The sequence below is a fragment of the Macrobrachium nipponense genome, chromosome 26, assembly GCF_015104395.2.
Source record: "Macrobrachium nipponense isolate FS-2020 chromosome 26, ASM1510439v2, whole genome shotgun sequence".
Classification (NCBI taxonomy): domain Eukaryota; kingdom Metazoa; phylum Arthropoda; class Malacostraca; order Decapoda; family Palaemonidae; genus Macrobrachium; species Macrobrachium nipponense.
Genome location: NC_087215.1, coordinates 56125726 through 56150243, shown reverse-complemented (window position 1 = coordinate 56150243; position 24518 = coordinate 56125726). Strand labels below are relative to the sequence as shown.

The window sequence follows — 24518 nt, the reverse complement described above, 5'->3', positions numbered from 1 at the left end:
ATAGTTGGAGCTATATATATTTTTTTATTGCTGTCAGCATCATTTTGTAACTGGAAAACAACTAGAGATAAAAAAATTATCAGCTAAAGCATGGAAGTGGCTCAAGCACAAGGTTTTGTTGTTATATTGGGCCTCTATTTTTGGTAGGTTCTTGAATGTTTATTGATTTTTTGTAACATTCTTTCAAGTAGTGTGCATCTAAATTTGTTACAATTTTGCAGTTTACTGATTTTAATTTACCTGAAACTTAGAAGTATCAAATTGAATAAACAAACAAGTTGTGGAAGGTGGTAGTTACAGAGATTTAAGAGCTGATTTTGGAAATTATTGATAGTTATATATTTAAAAATGCTGCTGTATTTTCACATCATGTTAGTATTTGTTTATATTTTCACTGCATGCAAATAAACGCTTGAATGAAGGTCTGCTGTGTGAAAGTAAATACATTTTGGGTTTGTAATTGCTGTTGGATTTGACTAATGGAAAATTGTCAGAATGTTTGCAAATTCACCCAGATTAAAGACAATAGTACTACACTATTTTTGTGTGTAAGCCCCCATCCACTTGGCCGAGCTTCGCTCGGTGTGACATCAGTAGTGCAGATACAGCGGGGAAAAGGTCTGACTTTCCCCCACCTCTGACAACACATCAAACGTCAAAGCTCGTAAGGAGGCTTAAGGGTCTTAATTTTTCTTCAAGTTTTACCCTGTAATGGACTATTTCTTGAAGATATATATGTAACTAAATTTGATAATGTATATTATTGGAGGCCTTTCAGAATGGTAGTGTTGGCTAGACAAACTAGAAAAGATCTTTTTATTCACAATCTCATCTTGCTGTATATGCATCTTCTAGATTATACTGTAAAGGGAAACTAGTGGCATGAGGAAAGGAAGCTTTGAAATTTGTAAGGAATTCTTATGTCAGTATGTATTCAAGTTACTGGACCATTTTTGATTGCTTGCAATATACTAAATTAAAGTACTATATATTAGTACTTGCTATTGGTGTGTTGTTATAGACATGTAAGGTTTATTGTACGTACTGTAAATATTGTAAAAAGTCAGAGTACCATATCTTACAGTACATTTTAAAATAGAAAATGTAATTTGTATTGATTACTCATAAAATCCCTACATGATACTTGTAATATACTTCATTTCAAGAAAGACCCCAAAAATTTGGTTTATTGCAACATGTACTTACTACTACAATTTTTGGGCATGAGGCAATGTGGCACTATCGTTTTGTCTAGTCAGTTGGTTAATGTACAGTTATCAGTCTGGTTAAATACAATAGATAATGTAAATTTTACATACAGTACCAGTTTGCCCCTAATGGCACTAGCAGCTCATTGTTGCCTTTACTCTGCTATTCACTTTTGTCCCTTTCTGCTTAGCTGTCTAGCTTCTTTACCATTACGTTCCAATTTTCACCCTTTTTCAAAATCCACACCTTTAGGTAAAGTACCTTGAGAACCTGGAAATACCACTCTGTACCTGTATTACTATCTGATGAAAATAATGTTGAGCAACAGTGGCCAAGAATAGGGTTAGGTCTAGTAATCTCCCAAGAATATTCTTTGGATAATGGCAAGTACTAAGACTGGGATCTGCCCACAACTGTAGTATTCATTACCTTTACATCAACTGTTTGTTTTTTAAACATGATTAGCTTTAGGTCAGTCTAAGGTGCAGGACATCAGTAAATGAATTGGAATTATAATTGTTACTTAATCATAATTTCCCATCACAGTTCTTTCTGGCTTCTTGAATTGTCATAGGCATTTGAAGCAATATGCTACATCAACAAAACAGCTGATCACTACCAGATGTTTGGCAAGAGACCAAGGATGCCAGGGAACATCAGTTTCATTTTCAGTTCTAACCCATCTTGCCCAACCAATCTGCATTCTTTGTGGTCAAGGATCCTGATTGAATTACACTCAGGCAATTAAAATTTCTTCATGATTTGCTGTTAGTCAAGACTTGGTTGCAAAATTAAAATCAACTAATTTTAATCTTAAAATACTAGGAATTTATTGAAACATTGAATATAAAATGAATTTTAATCTTCACAAACATTAATGTTCTGAATATTTACAAATGAGCAATGAAATGGTTCTGTACACACTTTCAATACATTCACATTAATCCTTTTCAATACATTCACATTCATCCTTTACTATACTGTTTGAAACATTCACACCATTCATTCATTACTATACTGATGGAAAATGCTTGTACACACAAGTGCAAGTGCAATTCATTCCTTGCCATTCTACAGAAATGCTAATATAAATTCCAAGCATATGTACACATGTATTCTCAATACTGGCTACTTCAAATTATTTACAAGGAATTTGTACTCTTGAACCAAATTTACTTGTACTTCCCTAAACTTGGATGTTCAACACCAATGACCAAATTGTTTAACATACTCGGCCTGTCATCCAAGAAACTGGTTATACATGAGAGAATACTAAGTCTCTCTCTCTCTCTCTCTTAACAGTTGCAATGTTAAAATCTTTGAGGCCAGGAAATTTGAAGGAATCTCAATTTTCTTGCATAAATTGCTTATAAATTCCAAAATTATATTATTGTAATATGTATGTAGCTAAAAGATCCAAGACCCTCAAAATGAAATTAGGTTATTACAATTCTTGCAAGAAATTATCCAAATGACTTCAAAGCTAATTGTGGAAGATTATTTTTAATTAATCTAATGGCAGCAATTTTTAAAGTCCTTAGGTCTAATATGTTTCACATAAAAGAGATTGGTGCAAACATACTCCTCTTCTAATTTGAAAAAAGCTGTAAACCCTGAAAAGTGCATAAAATTTCCTCTTACATACTCCATATAAATCTCCAAGTTAAAAAAAATAAATAAATCCAGTAATATAATATGGTGCTAGAGTGAAACTCAAAAAGTGTTGGCATATAATCAATGCAGTTCTATTCCTTCACTCTTTTTCTTCACTGTTCTGCAAGTCCTGCATGAAATGAGCAGTCAACAATGACAGATAACACACTCAACCCAAATTAAGCAATGACTGCAATTTTTCAGAAATTCAGCCTTAATTTATATTTTAATGAATTTGGGATTATTTAAGCCTAATTTGAAATTGATGTCTGAGAGGACGATTGCGTACTGCTTTTCCTTCTCTGGAGTTATACCAGCCATGATATCCTCATCAATCTCCTCTTCCTCCTTTTTCTTTTCTCCATTGTTGTTGTTATTCTTCTTCTTCTTCTTTTTCTTCTTCTCCTTCAGAGGTTCGTCATCGTCATCATCATCCTGAAACATCCCATAGGAGAGAGTGAGACTCACAAATACTGTAGTATACGTATAATTTGAAGCTACTCAAGCGCACAATTCTACGTATGTTTACATACTACAGAAGAAAAGAAGAGGAATAATCATTCTTAGTAATAAAACAAGTCACAAAAGGTTCATTTTATCTACTGTGCATGCTTTTTAAAGGCAAGCAAGCTTATTGGTTACCCACATACCCTTAAGACAACGGAGGCTCTAGAGTATTTAAAAAAAAAAAAAGTGGGGGTGGGGTGGGGTGGAGCGAATAATTATGGACTTTATCATGAACTTCAGCTCTCTCTTAAATTCAAGTAAAGCTGGATTCTGGAACAACTGTACATGACACTGCTACAGTACATTCCCATATAATTTTTAGTATTATAATACTGCCAGTTATCTGGCTTATTCCACAAATTTTATTTGCTCATGCACAATACCATATAAGGTAATATGTATTGGACATTGGCTCTGAAAGCCAGAGGGAAAAATCTCCCTATTTGCTCTACAAAATAAAATTAACCAAAGCAACAAGAATGATTACACATGTTTTTTTCATCATTTCATTTCATTAAGGGTTAAGCACTTTAAAACTAAAATTTAATTTATCTCGTGTTAGTGACAATAATCAAATAGTTTATTCAGACCACTACATTACACCCCTCAGTTCTAAAACTTTTAAACATGTAATAAAGAACATCTTGACACAACAAGAGCTTGCTAAAATTAATAAATGCACACATCAACATAATTCAAGTTCACTTTCAGTTTATGATTAACAGTGTCTAATTAGGATAAAAGAGACATCCTAGTGAATATTCTTCAGATTTGAAAATTGAAGTTTAAAAACATGTTTAAAAAGTTAAATCATTGTGTACATTTGTGTGTGAGAGAGAGAGAATGTACAGTACACAGTGTGTTGAAGGATTATGCATAATTGAACCCCTTCAACTCCAGCAAGTACAAAAAGTGGGAATAAAAACCATTTTGAGCATGGAAAGCCAGCGGAATTACCATTACACTAGGAGGAGTAAATTAATATTTTGTTGAATTATTAAACCTGATAGCAATTATGAACTTGCATTAAAAAAAATTACATACTGAACAAACTTCAGCTTTGCTAATGTTATAGGTATTTAGATCATCTTGTGTCCCCATGTTCAATACCTACTTGGATGTATTATTTTTGAACTAATATCAAATAAGTGTCATCAGTGTCTTACTAATCCCAAGCTAGTGTTAAATTTTTACCAAGAACTCAAGTGTTAAGTAACCAAAGAGAAAATGTTCAACTCCCTTCAGATCATCTAGCATTAATAACGGTTGCAAGAAAAATATTCTTTCAACACATACAGGATACAATTCTACATAGACAACTACCATCTAAATATTGAACCTAATAGTACTATATGCTACTACATCTGCTACAACACAGTCTAATCTTCCATAGAGTATTATCTAGGGAACTAGGGAAGAGGGAAAAAAAAGTAAACAAAACTGTACATACAATTTAGGGAAAAAATGAAGTGAGAGGAGGGATGGTCCCAAAGACTGATGGGGACAGCCAAGTATTCAATAGGTGACAGTTAAAATAAAGTGCATGTAAAAAATAAGGACAGAAGCATAAAATAAAATGTATGCTAGGGAAAATGTTTGGTATATGACCATCTCATGAAGTAAACTCGCAGAAAAATGAGAGCAATACACTATGCATTTTTCATGTCTGTAAGAAATTGATGAAAGGGAGAAGCATTCTCTCATCCAGGAGTGCAATATTGAATGAGAGGTACAGGATGCCATAATTGACCTCAAACACAGCATTTTCTTATCTACTACATCTTACAACATCAAATTCAGCAAAAGTATATCTCTGTTCTCTGGAGACTTCTTTCTTTGGGACGTGCCCTCCGCTCTCCATAACCAGAAATATCACTAACCTTGCTGGACCTGTACAAAGCAACACTAACCGGCTCAGAGTTGTTCTTCACTTTCCTTTCCCTTTTTACTCTACCTGTAGGATTCGGAGGCTCTTCTTTTTGCCTTTCTTTACGTGCCTGAAACGCACAAGAAAACGGATACTTACTACCCAACATGATAGTTAAAAGGATCATACTGGAGGTATAAGCACTACGTAAAAATTTATACAATACAACATTTCCCCAACATAAACACCTTCATTATACATTTGCCCAGACTTACCTAACAGTATAATGTAAAAAAAAATATTGTGGGTAAGAAATATTAACTAGACTAACATAATACATAATACAGATTGGGAAAAAAGTGCCTTATAAATTCATTACACACAAGTTGCAATTATTAACTCTACTACATGTGAATTCATTACGCACAAGTTGCAGCTATTAATTATTACAAATTAAGCAAAGTCATTACTGGAAATGGGCTCATTTCTGGCGGCCTAGGACAACCCATCCCTAATGCTTTTCAAATGCTAATATCCTCAAAGGTATTCAAAAGTATCAAATTTCAATGGTTTTCTTAATAGGCTTAGTTAAACTGTCTTCGCAACTCTGCTGTAAAGAATAGATTCAAACTGTATCGTTTGCATATTATTAGCAGTTGGAAGACTACGTATTTGAAATGCAATGAACGATAACGTTTATGTGGCAGAGTTCCGAGATACCTAGTTATCCCTCTGATGGTTTAACTTCAAGTTTCGCGAGTTATTGCCTTTAGGGCGCCCTACCGGTACTACGCATATCGTAGTGGAAAAAGCCAAAAGGAAGCCACCTAGCAAGCTTTCATCAAATATAACGCCCATATAAGAGAAACTGAATGATACTCAAACAACTACAAAATGATGAACAAGGAAATTAAAAAAAAAAATTTTGTTTCTGGATATTGGATTTTAAAACTGCCTACTCTAGTTTGAGTGTAGTGGTTTGGTTAATAAACCAATGACCTAAACAAAGGAACAAATTGAGTTCCCCAACAAACCATTACCTAGTAGCAACGTTATGAGAAGATGCAATATCACCCGACCTCCACAAAAAGCTGAGGAGGATCAAGAATGTAGGGGGACACAGGCTGAATATTTCCTAAATTGGAGAGCTAATAATTCAAATCACCTTTGTGATACCTTGTCTTTTTATTTATTTTCCATTTTACCTCTGAATATCATTGCAGTGTTGGAGTTAACTCATTCTAATTTAAGAGGTGTATTCACGAATGAAGACAAAAATAAAATAAAATAAAATAAAAATAAATAAAAAAGATCTTAAATAATTTCAATACTTCAGAAGTGCTACTCATGTTGTCCACTCTAGTCAATACTTGTGCTTATTTGCAGAGTCCCTTTGGTTACTAACTACAACTACTTAAATTCCTTTCCCGTACCTATACTCATTCTCAATCTTCCATCTTACTTTCAACCCTCTCCTAACTTGTTTTACAGTGCAACTGGGTGGGTTTTCCTTGTTACACATTTTAAACCTTTGTACTCTCAACTTTCCTTTCAGTGACTAATGACCTTAAAGGTCCTAGTGCTTGGCCTTTGGCCTAAATGTTATATTTCTTTTGATCCTGTTTTATTCCTAAAATGAAAAGTTGGGCTTAAATAACCACTACAGAAGGGGGTTAAAAACTTTAACCAAAACAGATGAAAACGGTAGGAAAGATTAACTACAAATTACTCCTGGCAGTAAACTGCGGGGATGAGAAAGTTCAGCTCTGGCACTTATTTACAATGTAGGTAGTGCAGGTCAGTGAAAGAGGTAGCAAAGTACCTTCCTCACCAATTTTATACAAGTGGAGATCAACGTTATACCACCAAGTTAGACAGAAGAGTTATCTCCCTTTTGATGCCCTTCTGCCAGAACTCTCATCTAGTAACATCATCAGTGCTATTCCACCATGATTTTCTAAGCATCCTCTACCGGTCTTTAACTTGCTACAACATATGTACTTCCATATCTTTACTTTTCTGATTTTAGCCAGATTTTAGCCACATGAATCAAAATGTGACTAGTCTTTTTTCCATTCCCTATATATACATATCACTATTTCAACTCAATTAGGTGTATTGTACTTGATTAAAAAACCAGATCTCTTGGAACAGCAGTATACACATAATAAACAGATCCACCTCTGCACAGGCTTGACATACATCAATAAGTACTAATGAAAACCAGAGAAGATTCAACTTGGTACCTTCTAGGGATGCTGGAGACTCCATGAACAAACGATAGTGCTATATCCACACCATAAGATATAATGAAGATAGTGGCAGGTTTGTGAGAACATTTTGAGAATCACACAAACATTCAAGAAAATGTTAAATGCTCATTAAGGCTAAGCAATCGATCCTTAACCACACATGCAGGTATGTTGGTGTTGATGAGAAGCCGGTGGTCTTAAAATTGTTTAAAACAGTGGTTCCCAAACTAGGGACCAGGTAGCAGAATGCAGGGGGGCCATAATATGAGGATATGTATCTATAAAACCCCCATTCATGGCTTATGCTTGGCAGTGGGCCATGGACAAGTATCCTATATGAAAAGTGGGTAATGATCCAAAAAAAGTTTGGAAACCACTGGTTTAAAAGGTGAAGTTGAATACACTAGGACAGAGAGCAAAACCAAAAAATAGTGACTAACAGAATCTAGTGGTACATGTGACATGTCCAAAATCCTATAACATACTTGAAAAGGCACACACACCTATTATCAGCATAGAGATTTCATCAAAACCTTATGCCTTACTAACAATTAGAAAGGAGAAAAAAACAAAAAAAGTATTGAATGCTACAAACTGCAATCATCACAGTTGTCACCTTTACCATAATAAATCTCCACTGAAGAGAGAGAGAGAGAGAGAGAGAGAGAGAGAGAGAGAGAGAGAGAGAGAGAGAGAGAGAGAGAGAGAGCAGAGAGAGAGAGAGAGACTGGTTATGGATGCTGATAAAAATGTCAATATTTAGAGGAGAGACTGATAATTTCCTCACAATATAGTCACGAGAGAGAGAGAGAGAGAGAGAGAGAGAGAGAGAGAGAGAGAGACTGTGTTATGGATGCTGAATAAATGTCAATATTTAGAGGAGAGACTGATAATTTCCTCACAATATAGTCACGAGAGAGAGAAGAAGAGAAGATAGAGAGAGAGAGTGAGGGAGTAGAGAGAGAAGAGGGGAGAGAGAGAGAGAGAGAGAGAGAGAGAGAGAGAGAGGTGTTATGGTTCTAACAGGATGTTGAATAAATGTAAAATTTTACAGGAGGCAAGTTTGATACACTAGCACATTTCACTCAAAAGAGATGAAAACTCACTGAGCCAAACTCACCTTTCGCATCTGATTCTCATACTCCAGGGCATCATAAAAATTTGGTTTTTCTCGTTTTACTCTTTCACTCCTCCTCTTGCCTTCCGGTGCAGAAGCTAAATCTTTCCCAGAAGCTAAAGCCATTATTTCATTACCATTACCAGCACCTACACCTCGAGTAGGTTTCATATCACGCAAAGACAAATCTTCACTGTCTTCAGCTTCTGATGGATTTGAAGCTGTAGACTTTCTTCGTTCTTCAAAAAACTGATGACTGCAAGATGTGCAAAGCTTGGAAGCAACAGGAACCTGCAAATACAAATTTCAATGTAATTTTCTTACTCTGTAACAAACCACTTGTAACCTTTATACTATTTTGTTATGATGAGGATTATAGGACAGTAACATAGAAAAATCTTTCATTTTTAGCAAAAGTAATGATCCTGTTTTGTATGAGTAAACTAGCATTTTCGTAAACTTGTCCCACTTTTATTGCAGTGGTATAACCTAACTCTAGACATTCCTAAACTAAAAAATTATGCATATATACAATATATATTACCTTTAAAGTGGATAATCATCCCACCAATATTCACTTTTCAATGTAAATTTCAATCAATGAATTTATCACTGAACAAAAAAAAAAAAACATTTGGCTAATTGCAGTTTAGTAAAATGTCCATATAAAATGAATATTAAAAAATTCTGTATATACTATATGTTCAACATGAAATGTCCATATAAAATAAATATTAAAAAATTCTGTATATACCATATGCTCAACAAAGTGGCTTAAATGCCTAAGATGACGGGCAATCATATCCCACTTTGCCATTTGGTCAGGTCATTTGCTAGCCCAACAAAACAAACATCAAGAAACATTTCCCACGAACATTGAACCATGGGTAAATAAGGTTTTCAGACTTAAAACAATACGTAATGGGTTACAGAAGAAAAAAATCACTGTATTATGTAGTCAAGAGGCAAACACATTTATCATATGTTTATTGAAACATCAAACAATGAAAAAATAAGCAGTTTATCTGCTTACACAGACACACACACAAAAGAGAGGGAAATAAAAGGGGGAACTTTAATAATTAAACAAAAACATGTCTAGGGGATACAGATAAAATTGAGATAATTGTAAATCTCTGCTTCCGTAGGCAGATACACTCATCATTTTTTTAGATTTATCAAAAAGTGACTCTGGAAGAAGAAGAGCCTGTGCCAGGTTCCTACGAAGTTCCTAAGTGCTCACTCCACAGCACTGCTGGGGGTACACTAGACTACTCATGTCAGGTATATACAGAGCTTTATTCCCTTAGTTTTTTATAATCTGCTTACAGATACACTGCTAATTTTTTTAGCAAATAAAATTCTGTTTGCAGATCTGTTATCAAAAGAAGAAATTGTAATTAGGAAAAAAACCTTGAACATACATATGGGAGCAGTGAATTTGGACCCCTAAACTGTAAGATTACCTATGACAGCAGACAACTTTGTGTAAATTTCAAACTAAGGCCTAAATGAGGTTAAGCATGGCTACCATTAGCACACAGGCCAGTAATGGATTTAACGGTGGGGGTGGGGGGGGGGGGGGGGACCTGATCATGTGCCTGTCATGGATATGAGTAAAAGACCATTGTTTTTTTTTTCATCAGATCATTATTAGTAGCAAACATGTGCTTAGTTAATGATTATTTCAACATCATCATCTACTACTACTGTGTGTATATATATATATACAGGCAGTCCCTGGTTATCGCCCTGGTAAACCACCACTAACCGAAGCTTGATTTATGGCGCCAATAACTGGTAACAGTTACAGGCAGTCCCCGGGTTACGACGGGCTCGGCTTACGACGTTCCAAGGTTAAGGCGCTTTTCAATTATATTCATCAGAAATTATTTCCAGGGTTATGACGCCTACAACGCTCATCTGGCAGAAGAAATATGACACCAAAAATGCAAAATAATCAATATTTGAATTTTTTTTTTTTTTTTTTTTTTTTTTATGAAAAATACAATAAGGATGCAGTTTACAGAGTTTTCAATGCACCCAAAGCATTAAAAGTAAGGTTTTCTTAGGATTTTTGATGATGTCCCGGCTTATGATGATTTACGGGTTACAATGCGTCTCAAGAACGGAACCCCCGTCGTAAGCCAGGACTGCCTGTATTGGCGCCTCTGCTGGGGATCTTATGGTGCAGTACCATAACTCTTATTATCGTCACCTTATGGCATCGGTGACTGAAACTTATCCTGTTATGGCACCCTAAACCTTCAATTTTATGCTGCCGGACAGGTGCCATAAAACCGGATCGGCATTAACAGAGTCTGCTGATAACCAGGTACTGCCTGTGTGTATGTACATACTATATGTATATACATAGTTCCCCTGTATTCACGGGGATGCTACCTGACACCCCTGCAAATAGCTAGAACCTGCTAAAAAAAAAAAAAAAAAAAAATCTTAAAACGCCCTATTTTATTACTTAAAATTCAAGAAACTCCAATAAAACTTTTTATACATGGTTTTTTAAGTTTTCTCATAAAAAATGCATTTTGTAATGGAAAAATATAAATAAATAAATAAAATAAATTTGGGGAGATATCTCTCATGGAAAAATACTGCGCATAATGGCTAGATATGGTCCAAAAATAAATCCGCGAATGCTGAGAACGCAAATACGGGGGTCCACTGTATATATATATATCTAAAAAAATGGAGCCCATAAAAATGCCAAAATATAGAAAGTAAGCATACTATATTTCAGAGACTGCTGTTTCTCCCTTCAGGTAGGTTATGAATGAGAAAAGTTACAGAAAAAAAGTAACCATTCTATTAAGTCACTCGTGCTGATAATTTCTCTTTAATCTTATAAAGCATTAGTTGAAGGAAAATTTTATACATGATATCTGAAACCCAGGCGCCCTTTGAGATTTTCATTATCTTCGTTTAATCAAGGCTGACTCTATCATCCCACTTTGGACTTTAACAAATGAGCTAATTAAACTCTTCTCCCCCCCAACAAACTTTCTCAGTTAAATGCCAAATAATGTCTTTATGTTAAGGTTTTAATAACTCAAAAGCTACAGAGGTTTACACTTACAATTAATTAAAACAAAACTTGGTTATAAATAGAATTATTAGGTCTCTAAGAGAGCATTATAGCATTTGCACACTTGTTATGCAGATATATAATTTTTCGTGCTAGTAATTTCAGCATAAAATATTTAACATTCCAAGATTTTTTTACCCGTGAATTTTTGAAAATGTCTGAATTCTTAGTCCACATTACATTATTTGTAGTGATTTATTCCACAATCATAAATACAGTACATTCATCTCTATGCTGCAAGTTTACAGCAGATAAACAGCAACTTCTCAATAGCTATATGAAATTTTTTTCCTCAAAATTTGAAGGGTTTGAAACTTCATTTTTTATTAGTGAAACCTTTTATGATATCTCATGACATTAGTGATTTCTTGGTTTCATTATCATTCAAATGACTAAACTACGCCATGTATATTTTGATAATCTTGGCATAACCTGTGCATTGAAGCCCAGTGTTAAAGAGATCTGGACACGATATAAGGCTTCATAAGCAGTAAACAGGTTACACTTGACCATTCTCGTAAGGTAGGTGCAGTTCCTAAGACAGAAACCTTCATAGGCTGCGAATTTCAACAAAATCAGAGATGAAAATTTTTCTGGGTTCGAAGGGGATGTTGTATAGTATATCGAACTGGATATTGGTACGGCAACCGTATCCTGATTGTGATAGATATTGATACAGCTGTGAATTGCACATGTGCAACCCTTGTTTACCGCTTCAGGCATATCAGTGACAGCAAGAAAATGACAACCTACCAATGTGAACCATGTAATAATACATAAGTTTTTGCCGAAAAATAGATGATTTCAGGTTTCAACAAGCTGAAAAAGGCAATAACCATCTATGAAGAGTCAAAACTTCCAGAAATTGTATATCCGTAGGTCACGAACGATTGAATCAGCCCTGAAAAGACCTCCGAAGAGGAGATTCAAAGAAGATTTGAGGCCTAGCTAGTAAAGTAGTGCAGCAGACAGCAGCGAGTCCAATATGGGAAACATCCCGTTAATACGTATAGACCTGATTTGGATGATTACTTACGAATGAGTAGGCCGTTTACCAGAGGATCGACTTGGGTAGTTTTCCTTACCACCATGAATACAGCAGAGCACAATTTCTGCGTACTTAAAATCTTCTTTGAATCTCCTCTTCGGAGCTCTTCAGGGACGATTCGATCATTCGTGACCTACAGATACGTATACAATTTCTGGAAGTTTGACTCTTTGTAGACGTCTATTGCCTTTTTCAGCTTGCTGAAACCTGAAAACATGTGTTTTACAGCAAAAACTTATGTATTATTACACGGTTCAGAGGGGATTCAAAGAAGATTTGAAGTACACAGATAATTACCTTAGTTTTATTTTTTATGTATACGTATAGTCAAAATCTAAGTAGGATATGTTTAAGTATTACTGTGTTTTTTTTTATATTATCATTTATTGTCAAAATGTTTTGGTCCTTTGGTAATGACAGTATGGTGCTTCACTTTAACATTTTGAATGGAACATGTTCAGCGAAACAATTCAGTTCAACTGTTATTACTACTGTCGCTGATCTTCTAGTGCCGTACCTATAACTCTTAGCAACAGTGTATGGCAACTACTGCATGATTAGCACACTGGCATGATTAGCAAACTGGTAAACCTAACTGCCATACCTACAGCAAGTCAAGAACACAATTTGGCACCAGTGACAGAATCTGAAGTAGCTACCCCCACCACTCTCATGTTATTTGTACGGCAGGAAGTCTGAAATTGACGCATGGGCAATTCGCAGCCGTGCCAATATCTATCGCGATCAGTATACAGCTGCCATACCAATATCCTGTGCCTATATATAGATATATTATATATATACACACAATAAGTACCACCCCATATAAGATTTCTAGATCCACAGCTGACTTGAGAGGGGTTGGCTACAGACCAGGGTAAGTACACCTAACCTGCATCAGGAATGGCTGAACAGCCTAGGTTATCTCAAAATCCTTTATGGAATAAAGGGGGGGGGGGGGGGGGGAGCCTAACCCCAGCTGGATCAGGGCACAATGGCCTAAGCCAGATTTGCATAAAGGAAGGTTTGGTTAGGATATAGGGTAGATCATCACAGCAGGCCACGCAGGCCACCTACCATCAATGCAAGCACCCTCCGAAAAAGTACATTATAACGCGTCCTGACACCCGAGATGGGCATCAGTCGCGACTTGTTGTTGGTGAGAAACGGAGCTAAAGACCTCTACTCTCCTTTCGAAGTAAGTATTTTCCCCTTTTCCCAAAGTTAGAAATTAAGGCCAAATATTTTAGAAATTTAAACAGATTTAAACAGAGGGTACTGAAAACGGTCTCAAACGTAGTGCAAATCTCACCAAAACGCGTTCAACATTTTTACTTACAACTCGAGGTATTTAGAAGATTGACGCCATCTCGATGTTTACGGAGTAGCTTGTGTCAATAAACTAACCATTTCCTGTGATAAATCCGCACACCACCTGTACCCACAGACTCTGGAGCACTTTTTATCACAACAATCGAAACACGATTTCTCATCAACAACAAGCCAGGCGTAAACAGCTGTTGGGGTAGAAGATGACGAGAAGCGTGCTCTTGGCTAATTTTTAAATAAGTAGTAAAACATCAATATTTTACATATTTATGATGATTAATTTGAAATATTCGTTATTGAAAAAGTAACTCGACTCTGACTCAAATTTAAGTAATTATTTTTCTGATTAGAACGTTCTTTCAAGTTCTGTATTATGACGTCACGACATCTTGACTTTCGTACCTATTGTAAATAATTGCTATACTCAACTGTCATTGCAGAACAGTTTACCAGTTATTCATGCAGATTGTTATCAGCTATACATGTAATTGTTATAATCGTAATGCGCATATATATCTTTCTTATTTACTTTTTGGATATATGAAGATGTTTTTACTGCTGGATTATCGCCGTAGTGTGACGCAATCGTTTTCGGTCCATGGGCCTCTTGTCTGTTTTCGCACCATAAGAAATTATGGGGCCGAATTTGCAATGACCAGAAAGTCGTTTAAAAGAGGAAAAGTTAGCATTGAGTTGGGGGCATATTGTTTTGACTGAGAAAAATACAAATTTATTCAAGAGCTAGCTTGTAAAAAATACTTGGTTATAAAAACTTTGATTGCAACTAGCAGCATGTCTACTATGGGTTTCAGAGACAGTGCAAGCACGTTTTTGGGCAATACCTATTTCTGTAACGAACACTCTTAACAGAACGAGATTTTGCTATAGTGCATTACACCCAGTGCCGTAATTTATAAGGGTATCGTGAATCACTAATCGTAAACAGAATAAGGGCGACACTTGTCCTTGTACCAAGAGACAAAAACTCCATTATGCAGAAATGGATACGAACACGCGTATAAAGCTCCACCTACCCTCTCCCCCACCCCAAACCCCCCCCCCCCATCCCCCCTTTTCTTCTTCGTTCCTCCGCCTTCCTTTCTCTCTCTCTCTCTCTCTCTCTCTGTTGCCATTCGGTATGTGTTGACCCTCCAAACTGGGTATAAGACTACACACAAAACGTTGAAATTGGTGAAATTAGGCTATGTATTGGAAGTATATATACATAAATATTAAAGCAAATTTTATCATTTATTGCATTACTATGACAACTAGAATTCATGGAAACAGTTTATAACCTGTTAAGCGTCACCCACGTAATAATACGTTTACCGCGATCTACTCGGTAGCGCCTTCAACGGGATATTACGTTCAAGACTTTAACTGTGCTTGTCAAGTCGTCAGCCCGTAATAATAACGTTTACTCGCATAGAAAGTGTAGGAACATCATTTGGTAACACTCTCAGCACATGGGAAACTTATTTCCAGCCTGGCAACTCTTTCCTGGTGGGTCGCTTATGCTAGAAAACTGCCTGTCCCTGTTGGTTTTTCTTTCAATCCCCGACCCCTTCGGGCGTTTATCGAGACAAATTGGATTTCGCGTCTTTTTCACAATGAATGTCCCAAAGAGGAGGCATATTTCTTTAGGTGAGATCAATCAAATACTAGATGAGGAGAGTGTGATATTGATAACCTATTTGATGATGAGAGCTCTAGTTCTGAATCCTCCAGTGATGATACAAACTTTTCTTCAATTGCGGGAGTGAAGATGACCTTTTTCTTTGCCGAGTGACTGGACTCCGAGAGAGAGAGAGAGAGAGAGAGAGAGAGAGAGAGAGAGAGAGAGAGAGAGAGAGAGAGAGAGAGAGAGAGAGAGAATTTCCAACAGTTAATTACAGTATGAATAACAAGCATAAAAATCAATATTAACTTTGAAAAACTATCATCAGTGCTATGATCCCTGATTACAAAAAAAGCGTGACGGTACGTTAGCAGCGAGCTCATCAGGGGCGGACGCTTAACAGGATAATGGAACGGCGTATGTGTGAAGCCTCCACTAATGTGGCAACGATGATTTTGCCATTCTTAGCATGCAAACATTAAAGCATGCAAACATTAAAGGTTACATTTATTTCTGGCATACGATTATTTAAGAAATTCAAATACTAATAAAGACTGAAATCAATGAAAAGTGCTAGCAAAACAAAAAGCAAAAAAAAAAAAAAACGTAGTCGTTCCTCTATGCACTTTTCCGTATTCGTTCCTCTATGGTTTTCGGCAGCCAGATGTACGAAAACGTTAGAAACATTTGATTTTATCTACGTTAGAAATATCTGTAATTTTTCGGGGTAATTTGGTTGCAAAAAAGGGATAATATACATGATTAAATCAAAATTTTTAAATAACAATGTAAATTTAAACTAAATAACGAGTAAAGTAAACAGTTTAGGAATAAACTTTGCAGTTTCGTCGTCTGTTCGTCGTCTGCTGTTTGTAATTGTGTTTATGGCGCGCGCGCTTAGAAACCAGGAACAGCAACGGGTTTAAAGTGCAATGTGGAGTGAACTGAGACCAAAATGTGTATACTAACAATCAAATAAGCACTGTGGAGTTTCAGTTGTGATGGCAGTAAGGATAAAAACCGCCGATTACAAGGTAAGGTAAGAATGATCAGTTCCAACCATAAACCCCGGGAATAACAAGTTTCATACTTTCACTAATATAGGCAACAAAATGTTGTTTTATTGTGCTGATTACAACTGCAATCTTGAGTAAGATCAATAAACGTTACATACATACGCTAACATTGTTCAAATGAGTGCTGGGAAGGCTGGGGAAAGATGGTGTCCGTCACTGATGAGAACCGTCCATGAAAAACGTAGCCGCCATATTGGATTTCAAAACTGCCTTGAAAACATATTTTACGAAGAGCTCACATGCTTATTTTATTCGTATGGGGCTTTCATATATCACAATATGTTTACGAAACTTCAGTCTTTTAAATGGTATGCTTTAGAGTTGCAATTGTATTCATGTTTCACCAATTAAATATCGAGTGAATAAGACCCGTCTACCGTGATGAGGGTTGGCCTGTGTTGATGTTTCCCCCTAGGCTAGGTAGTAGATACCTAGTAATACCTATTACTAAGTTTTCTGTCAATTTATGGAAAATTACATACAGCAGACCTTCCCAACCAGTGGATCTCTCAAGCCTAAGACAAGCAAGGCTGCTATGACAGCTGAACTGGGATCTACTGGTTAAAAGGAGTACATTCTTAGGGAACGGTAGAGGGTCATGCTAGGTCAACGACTGTCCTAGTCTAACCTACCGGTAACATCTACTTGTAGTGTCGTTGGCCTACTACGACCAAGAGCCCCTCCCCTCTCGCATTCCGTTCCAATCAATCCGCACCTCCAGAGTCCTGTGATCGTCCACGATATCAAGAAAATCGAAAAACGACCGAAGGAAGCCTCACCCAGCTCCTGCTACAAGCAAAATGCAGAGGCGGGGGTGGTTGGCCCACCAAGGCGTCCCAAACCCTCGTCCTTCCCCCCCAAGAAAAACTCGACGACGCAGTTGAGACAACGCTGCCAAAAATTCGACAGAGACCGGGACAAAATTAAACCCGGGACCGTCCACGTCATCAATGGTCACCTACAGACGGCGTCAATCAATAGTTTGCATCAATATGCTCCAGTTTTGAAAGAGAATCGGAAAATGTTCGAAATTCCTTACCTGCTTCTTACAGTCGGGACACTTCTTGCTTACTGCTTTGCTCACACCTTTTGGAGGCATGACGGAAATACAACCCAATTTTTCGAATTTTATTTTCAGTAAATTTTGCTCCCCGACAGCCCTGTCCCCTGCTCACGTCGATGCGAAAGGTAACGAAGACGACATGAGGATTACTGAAGCCAAGGCAGTAATTATGCCTAACAAAGAGGTGCAACACTCCACATTTTAATACTCCATGATCAACGGCTGGATTGTTTACAGATCGTCCGATTCTAATCACTTGCAAGGCTTTCTTGGCTTGATCGATACATCTTCTTTTTTCGAAAAATTTAGAAGAAATGGATTCGGTTAATTCATCTAAACGAGTCTTGGATTTTTCTGCCGAAGAGAAATAATGCTTGGTGACCAATTTATGGTAATATGCATATGATTAAACACGATACATCCGAACAGGCCCTGATTGAATTATGAATTATTTTCAGATCATGTGGAGTAATAATTTCGGTTTCTTTTTTAATGTTTCCTGTAGTGGTATTTAACCATGGACTACGCCAAAGTGACCTAGGAACCCGAAATTATATTTATGTAAATACCAATTTCGACAAATGTAGAAACAGATAAAAATATTTTGTAAGTTATCTCTGACAACTGTAGAGTATCTTGCGCATTACAAGTATATGTTACCTTCACTTTACTTTAACCATATTTTTTTTCTCGTAATAAAGGAATTTGGGAGGAATGTGCATGGACAGAACAATTCGTCATTGTCATTGGAAAAGTGTTAAAAACTTTTTTTAATTTTTATATATTATATATTTATTTACGTTATTAAATATTATTAGGCATCATTTATTGATTTGGTATCCACTATCGCCTACGCCCGCTAGCCGAGTCGCCCGCTTATTTCTCTAATTTATACAAATAAAAACAGCATCCTGTATTCTCTCTCTCCAGCGCGCGCGCTTGGCTTTAAAACACATATTACAAAATAAGTGCTTATATATATATATATATATATATATATTATATATATATATATATATATATATAATATATCTGTATCCCTACCTACCACTATGGGCTGGTCTAGGAGCAAGGGCCTGTGCTGGCATAAGGCCAGCTTAATCTCAAACAACTACCCTACCAACTTACATACAAGCACGCGTGTGTATATATATATATATATATATATATATATATATATATATATATATATATATATATATATATATATATATATATATAATATATATATATATATATATATATATATATATATATATACAATGTATAATGTTCTGATAACAGAAAGGTTCAGAAATTACTTTTTGTGCATTCGTAAAAATTTTTTATCGCAATTTGCGCCGATTTACGTTAAACAAAAGAGTTAAATGCGGATGTAAGTGACGAACAGAGAAAAACGAATGAAAATCATTACACGCTCAAACGTCTATGGGGTTACTGAATGGCCTTAATGTAATTATAGAGTCACTGTTCTACTTGTCAAAGGTCAGTGATGCTAAACAAGAACTCGTCTTTTTATTATAGAAAGAATACAGGATATCGTAGATTGTGGAGACCCCAGAGGTTTAATTAGTTTGGTATTTTTCTCATGTGACAGATGTACTCCATTCGTGTGTTACCAAGTAACGGACACACGTTGCTAATTTTACGTTCAAAACAAACCCGCGCTCGTTCTTGACGATATTAAGACGTATTTGTTTAGAACATAGTGTTGACTAAAGTTCAATCGAAATTGCGGTTTCTCCTCATACATTAGTAATAAAGAACTAGCATGCATATGTGACGAAGGGAATGATAAGCAAAGGAGAAGAATATTAAGTATTGTGAAATAGATTCTAGTTAATTTGTTTTCCTGTTTCATTTATAAATATTAGATTGATTCATATTCAACAGGATTCCACTTAAATTGTCATGTATATATATATATATATATATATATATATATTATATATATATATTATATATATATATAATATATATAGCTATTTACATATTCATTTATGTAATTTACATATATATAATATATATATATATATATATATATATATATATAAGGTATTGTTTAGTTTTTACAAAATCCACATTTCGCACGTCATCTAGTAGCTTATAATGACAAATTCTACGACAGGTTTTAATGAAAACTTCCATAAAACTCTGACAAAACGAGGAGAAATCGGAAAACTGCCATTTCCTTGCCATCGCATCCTCTGCTCGAGAGAATGACAAATTTCACTAGTGCTGTATACAGACTGTAGTACTAGTGTCTCTAGACGCCATATGGAACGGACTGTCTCTAGTGACATATGACTTGTTTCATAGTCTTTGGCTTGTTTATCTAGGCCGATTACACCTCATTTCTCTAGGTTTTATGACATTATTACTCACGTTTTACTTTGGCTTTTTCACATATTATGAACATCGTTATTCCTTGCAAGGTTCTGATTGTGTATCATTTTAATTCTGACAATTAGTGGAACTCTATAAATGAAAACACAAGACGACCGTAGTGTATTTGCTGCCTCTCTCTCTCGCTCTCTCTCTAAAAAAAAAGAGAGAAAAAAAAAACTTAAAGCCCATACACAGCCAAAACTACAGAAAAATGGCATCTCTTTTACAGAAAATAAAGCCACAGAAACCATTTTTACGCGGAACATGAGTATGAAGTAATCAATTGCTTCTCCGACTTGGTAACGTTTTCGTCATCTTATTATTATTAGTATTGATACTTTTATTGCAACTACTAATAATACTATGGCCACATCGCTGCTGTCAAGAACCTCGTTCCTTTATTTCCTTTTTAGGTAGGAAGGAGCGTCTGGCTGGTCAACTGTTCCACTAATTTTCATTCTGGTAATCACTGTTGCAACTCCCTTTTCAATCTAGGGGGTCAACTGTTCCACTCCCTTTTCATTCTGGCTGGTCAACTGTTCCACTCCCTTTTCAATCTGGCTGGTCAACTGTTCCACTCCCTTTTCAATCTGTTGGTTCAACTGTTCCACTCCCTTTTCAATCTGGTGGGGTCAACTGGTTCCATCCTTTCAATCTGGTGGGTTCCAACTGTTCCAAACTCCCTTTTTCAATTCTGGTGGGGTCAACGGTTCCACTCCCTTTCAATCTGCGGGTTTTAACTGTTCCACTCCCTTGTCCTCTGCCTGGTCAACTGATTCCACTCCCTTTTCAATCTGTGGTGGGTTCAACTGTTTCTCATCCCCTTTTCCATCTGGCTGGTCAAGCCTGTTCCACTCCCTTTTTCAATCTGGCTGGTCAACTATTCCACTCCTTTTCAATCTGGTGGGTTTCAAACTGTTCCACTCCTTTTCCAATCTGGCCTGTCAACTTTGTTTCCACTCCTTTCAATCTGGTGGGTCACTGGTTTCCCTCCCTTTTCGAATCTGGTGGGTTCAACGTTCCCTCCCTTTTCAATCTGCTGGTCAACCCTGTTTTCCAACTCCCTTTTCAATTGGTTGGGTGCAACTGTTCCACTCCCTTTTCAATCTGGTGGGGGATCACTGGGTTCCACTCCCCTTTTCAATCTGGGTTCCAACGGTCCTTCCCTTTCAATCTGGTGGGTCAAACTGGTTCCACTCCCTTTTCATCTGGGGGTCAACTGTTCCACTCCCTTTTCAATCTGGTGGTCAACTGTTTCCACTCCCTATTTTCAATCTGGGTGGTCAACTGGTTCCACTTCCTTTTTTCAATCTGGTGGTCAACTGTTCCAACTCCCTTTTCAATCTGGTGGGTCAACTGGTTCCAACTCCTTTTTCAATCTGGGGTTCCAGCTGTTCAGCTCCCTTTTCTCATCTGGGGTTTTTCCAACTGTCCACTCCCTTGGTTCAAATCTGGGGGTCAACTGTTGCCACTTCCTTTCAATCTGGGGGTTCCAACTGTTCCACTCCCTTTTCAAATCTGGTGGGTCAATTGTTCCATCCCCTTTTCAATTCGGCTGGTCAACTGTTCCACTCCCTTTTCAATCTGGCTGGTCAACTGTTCCACTCCCTTTTCAATCTGGTTGGTCAACTGTTCCACTCCCTTTTCAATCTGGCTGGTCAACTGTTCCACTCCCTTTTCAATCTGGTGGGTCAACTGTTCCACTCCCTTTTCAATCTGGTGGGTCAACTGTTCCACTCCCTTTTCAATCTGGCTGGTCAACTGTTCCACTCCCTTTTCAATCTGGTTGGTCAACTGTTCCACTCCCTTTTCAATCTGGTGGTCAACTGTTCCACTCCCTTTTCAATCTGGGGGTCAACTGTTCCACTCCCTTTTCAATCTGGTGGGTCAACTGTTCCACTCCCTTTTCAATCTGGGGTCAACTGTTCCACTCCCTTTTCAATCTGGGGGTCAACTGTTCCACTCCCTTTTCAATCTGGGTGGTCAACTGTTCCACTCCCTTTTCAATCTGGGGGTCAACTGTTCCACTCCCTTTTCAATCTGGTGGGTCAACTGTTCCACTCCCTTTTCAATCTGGGGTCAACTGTTCCACTCCCTTTTCTAATCAATCTGGGGTTCAACTGTTCCACTCCTCAATCTGGGGGTCAACTGTTCCACTCCCTTTTCAATCTGGGGGTCAACTGTTCCACTCCCTTTTCAATCTGGTGGGTCAACTGTTCCACTCCCTTTTCAATCTGGGGGTTCAATTGTTCCACTCCCTTTTCAATCTGGGGGTCAACTGTTCCACTCCCTTTTCAATCTGGCTGGTCAACTGTTCCACTCCCTTTTCAATCTGGGAGGTCAACTGTTCCACTCCCTTTTCAATCTGGCTGGTCAACTGTTCCACTCCCTTTTCAATCTGGGGGGTCAACTGTTCCACTCCTTTTTCAATCTGGGGGTCAACTGTTCCACTCTCCCTTTTTTCATCTGGAGGTCAACTGTTCCACTCCCTTTTCAATCTTGTGGGTCAACTGTTCTGGTTCCCTTTTCAATCTGGGGGTCAACTGTTCCACTCCCTTTTCAATCTGGGGGTCAACTGTCCAAGTTCCACCTCCTTTTCAATCTGGGGTCAACTGTTCCACTCCCTTTTCAATCTGGGGGGTCAACTGTTCCACTCCCTTTTCAATCTGGCGGGTCAACTGTTCCACTCCCTTTTCAATCTGGGGGGTCAACTGTTCCACTCCCTTTTCAATCTGGGGGTCAACTGCTCCACTCCCCCCTTTTCAATCTGGGGTCAACTGTTCCACTCCCTTTTTCAATCTGGCGGGTCAACTGTTCCACTCCCTTTTCAATCTTGTGGGTCAACTGTTCTGGTTCCCTTTTCAATCTGGGGGTCAACTGTTCCACTCCCTTTTCAATCTGGGGGTCAACTGTTCCACTCCTTTTCAATCTGGCTGGTCAACTGTTCCACTCCCTTTTCAATCTGGGGGGTCAACTGTTCCACTCCCTTTTCAATCTGGCTGGTCAACTGCTCCACTCCCTTTTCAATCCTGGGTTGTCATCTGTTTCCGCTCCTTTTCACTCTAGCGGGTCAACTGTTCCACTCCCTCTTAATCTGGCCGTTCAATTGTTTCCACTCCTTTTCATCTGGAGTCAACCTGTTCCACTCCTTTTCATCGGAGGTCAACTGTTCCCTCCCTTTTCAATCTGGGGTCAACTGTTTCCACTCCCTTTTCAATCTGGGGGTCAACGTTCCACTACCTATTCAATCTGTGTGGTCAACTGTTCCACTTCCTTTTTCAATCTGGGTCAACAGTTTCACTTCCTTTTCATCTGGTGGTCAACTGTCCCTCCCTTTTCATCTGGGGTCAACTGTCCACTCCTTTTCAATCTGGGGGTCAACTGTTCACTCCTTTTCAATCTGGGGGTCAACCTGTTCCACTTCCTTTTCAATCTGGGGGTCAACTGTTCCACTCCCTTTTCATCTGGTCGGTCAACGTTCCACTCCCTTTTCCAATCTGGGGTCAACTGTTTTCCACTCCCTTTTCATCGGGGTCAACTGTTTCCACTCCTTTCACTCTGGTGTCAACTGTTTTCACTCCCTTTTTCAATCTGGAGGTCACGGGTTTTCCACTCCTTTTCATCTGCTGGTCACTGTTCCACTCCCTTTTCAATCTGGGGGTCACTGTTCCACTCATTTTTCAATCTGGGGGTAACTGTGCCACTTCCCTTTCAATCGGCGGGTCAACTTTCCCTCCCTTTCAATCTGGAGGGTCACTGTTCACCTCCCTTTTCAATCTGGGGTCAACTGTTCCACTCCCTATTCAATCTGGGGTCACTGTTCCATCCCTTTTCAATCTGGGGGTCAACTGTTCACTCCCTTTCAGATCGGGGTGGTCAACTGTTTCCACTCCTTTTCAATCTGGATGGGGGGGGGGGGGGGGGGGGGTCAACTGTTCCACTTCCTTTTTCAATCTGGGGTCAACTGTTCCACTCCTTGTCAATCTGGGGGGTCAACTTTTCCACTCCTTTTCATCTGGGGGTCAACTGTTCCACTCCCTTTTCAATCTGGGGGCAACTGTTCCCTCCCTTTTCAACTGGGGTCAACTGGTCCACTCCCTTTTCATCTGGGGTCAACTGTTCGCACTACCCTTTCAATCTGGAGGGTCACCTGTTCCACTCCTTTTCAATCTGGGGGTCAACTGTTCCACTCCCTTTTCAATCTGGGGGTCACTGTATTCCACTCCCTTTTCATCTGGGGTCCACTGTTTCCCACTCCCTTTTCACACAATCTGGGGGTCAA

The 24518-nt window shown here is 37.9% G+C and overlaps 1 protein-coding gene across 4 annotated transcripts; it reads right to left on the bottom strand.

The window, feature by feature from the left end:
* Nucleotides 1–2054: 2054 nt before the first annotated feature.
* On the bottom strand, nt 2055–18078 carry LOC135200287 (DNA topoisomerase 1-like). Of its 4 annotated transcripts, none has more exons than XM_064228782.1 (4): nt 17825–18071; nt 8609–8896; nt 5250–5366; nt 2055–3297 (listed from the first exon to the last, which is right to left on the bottom strand). In XM_064228782.1, the coding sequence occupies exons 1-4, from the start codon at nt 17882–17884 to the stop codon at nt 3082–3084; spliced, it is 681 nt and encodes a 226-aa protein (XP_064084852.1). In that variant the 5' UTR covers nt 17885–18071; the 3' UTR covers nt 2055–3081. The 4 variants fall into 4 exon arrangements, with proteins under 4 accessions (XP_064084852.1, XP_064084853.1, XP_064084854.1 ...); XM_064228783.1 differs by having other exon boundaries at nt 5280–5366; nt 17825–18070; XM_064228784.1 differs by lacking the exon at nt 17825–18071 and adding an exon at nt 17418–17558.
* Between the last annotated feature and the right edge of the window lie 6440 nt (nt 18079–24518).

Excerpts from the sequence above, each read along its gene's own strand:
- LOC135200287 (XM_064228782.1), bottom strand. The coding sequence starts at position 17,884 with ATGCCTCCAAAAGGTGTGAGCAAAGCAGTAAGCAAGAAGTGTCCCGAC. Across the intron at positions 8,897-17,824 it reads GTCCCGACTGTAAGAAGCAG|GTTCCTGTTGCTTCCAAGCT; the intron begins GTAAGGAATTTC and ends TTGTATTTGCAG. Across the intron at positions 3,298-5,249 it reads CTTTGTACAGGTCCAGCAAG|GATGATGATGACGATGACGA; the intron begins GTTAGTGATATT and ends GGGATGTTTCAG.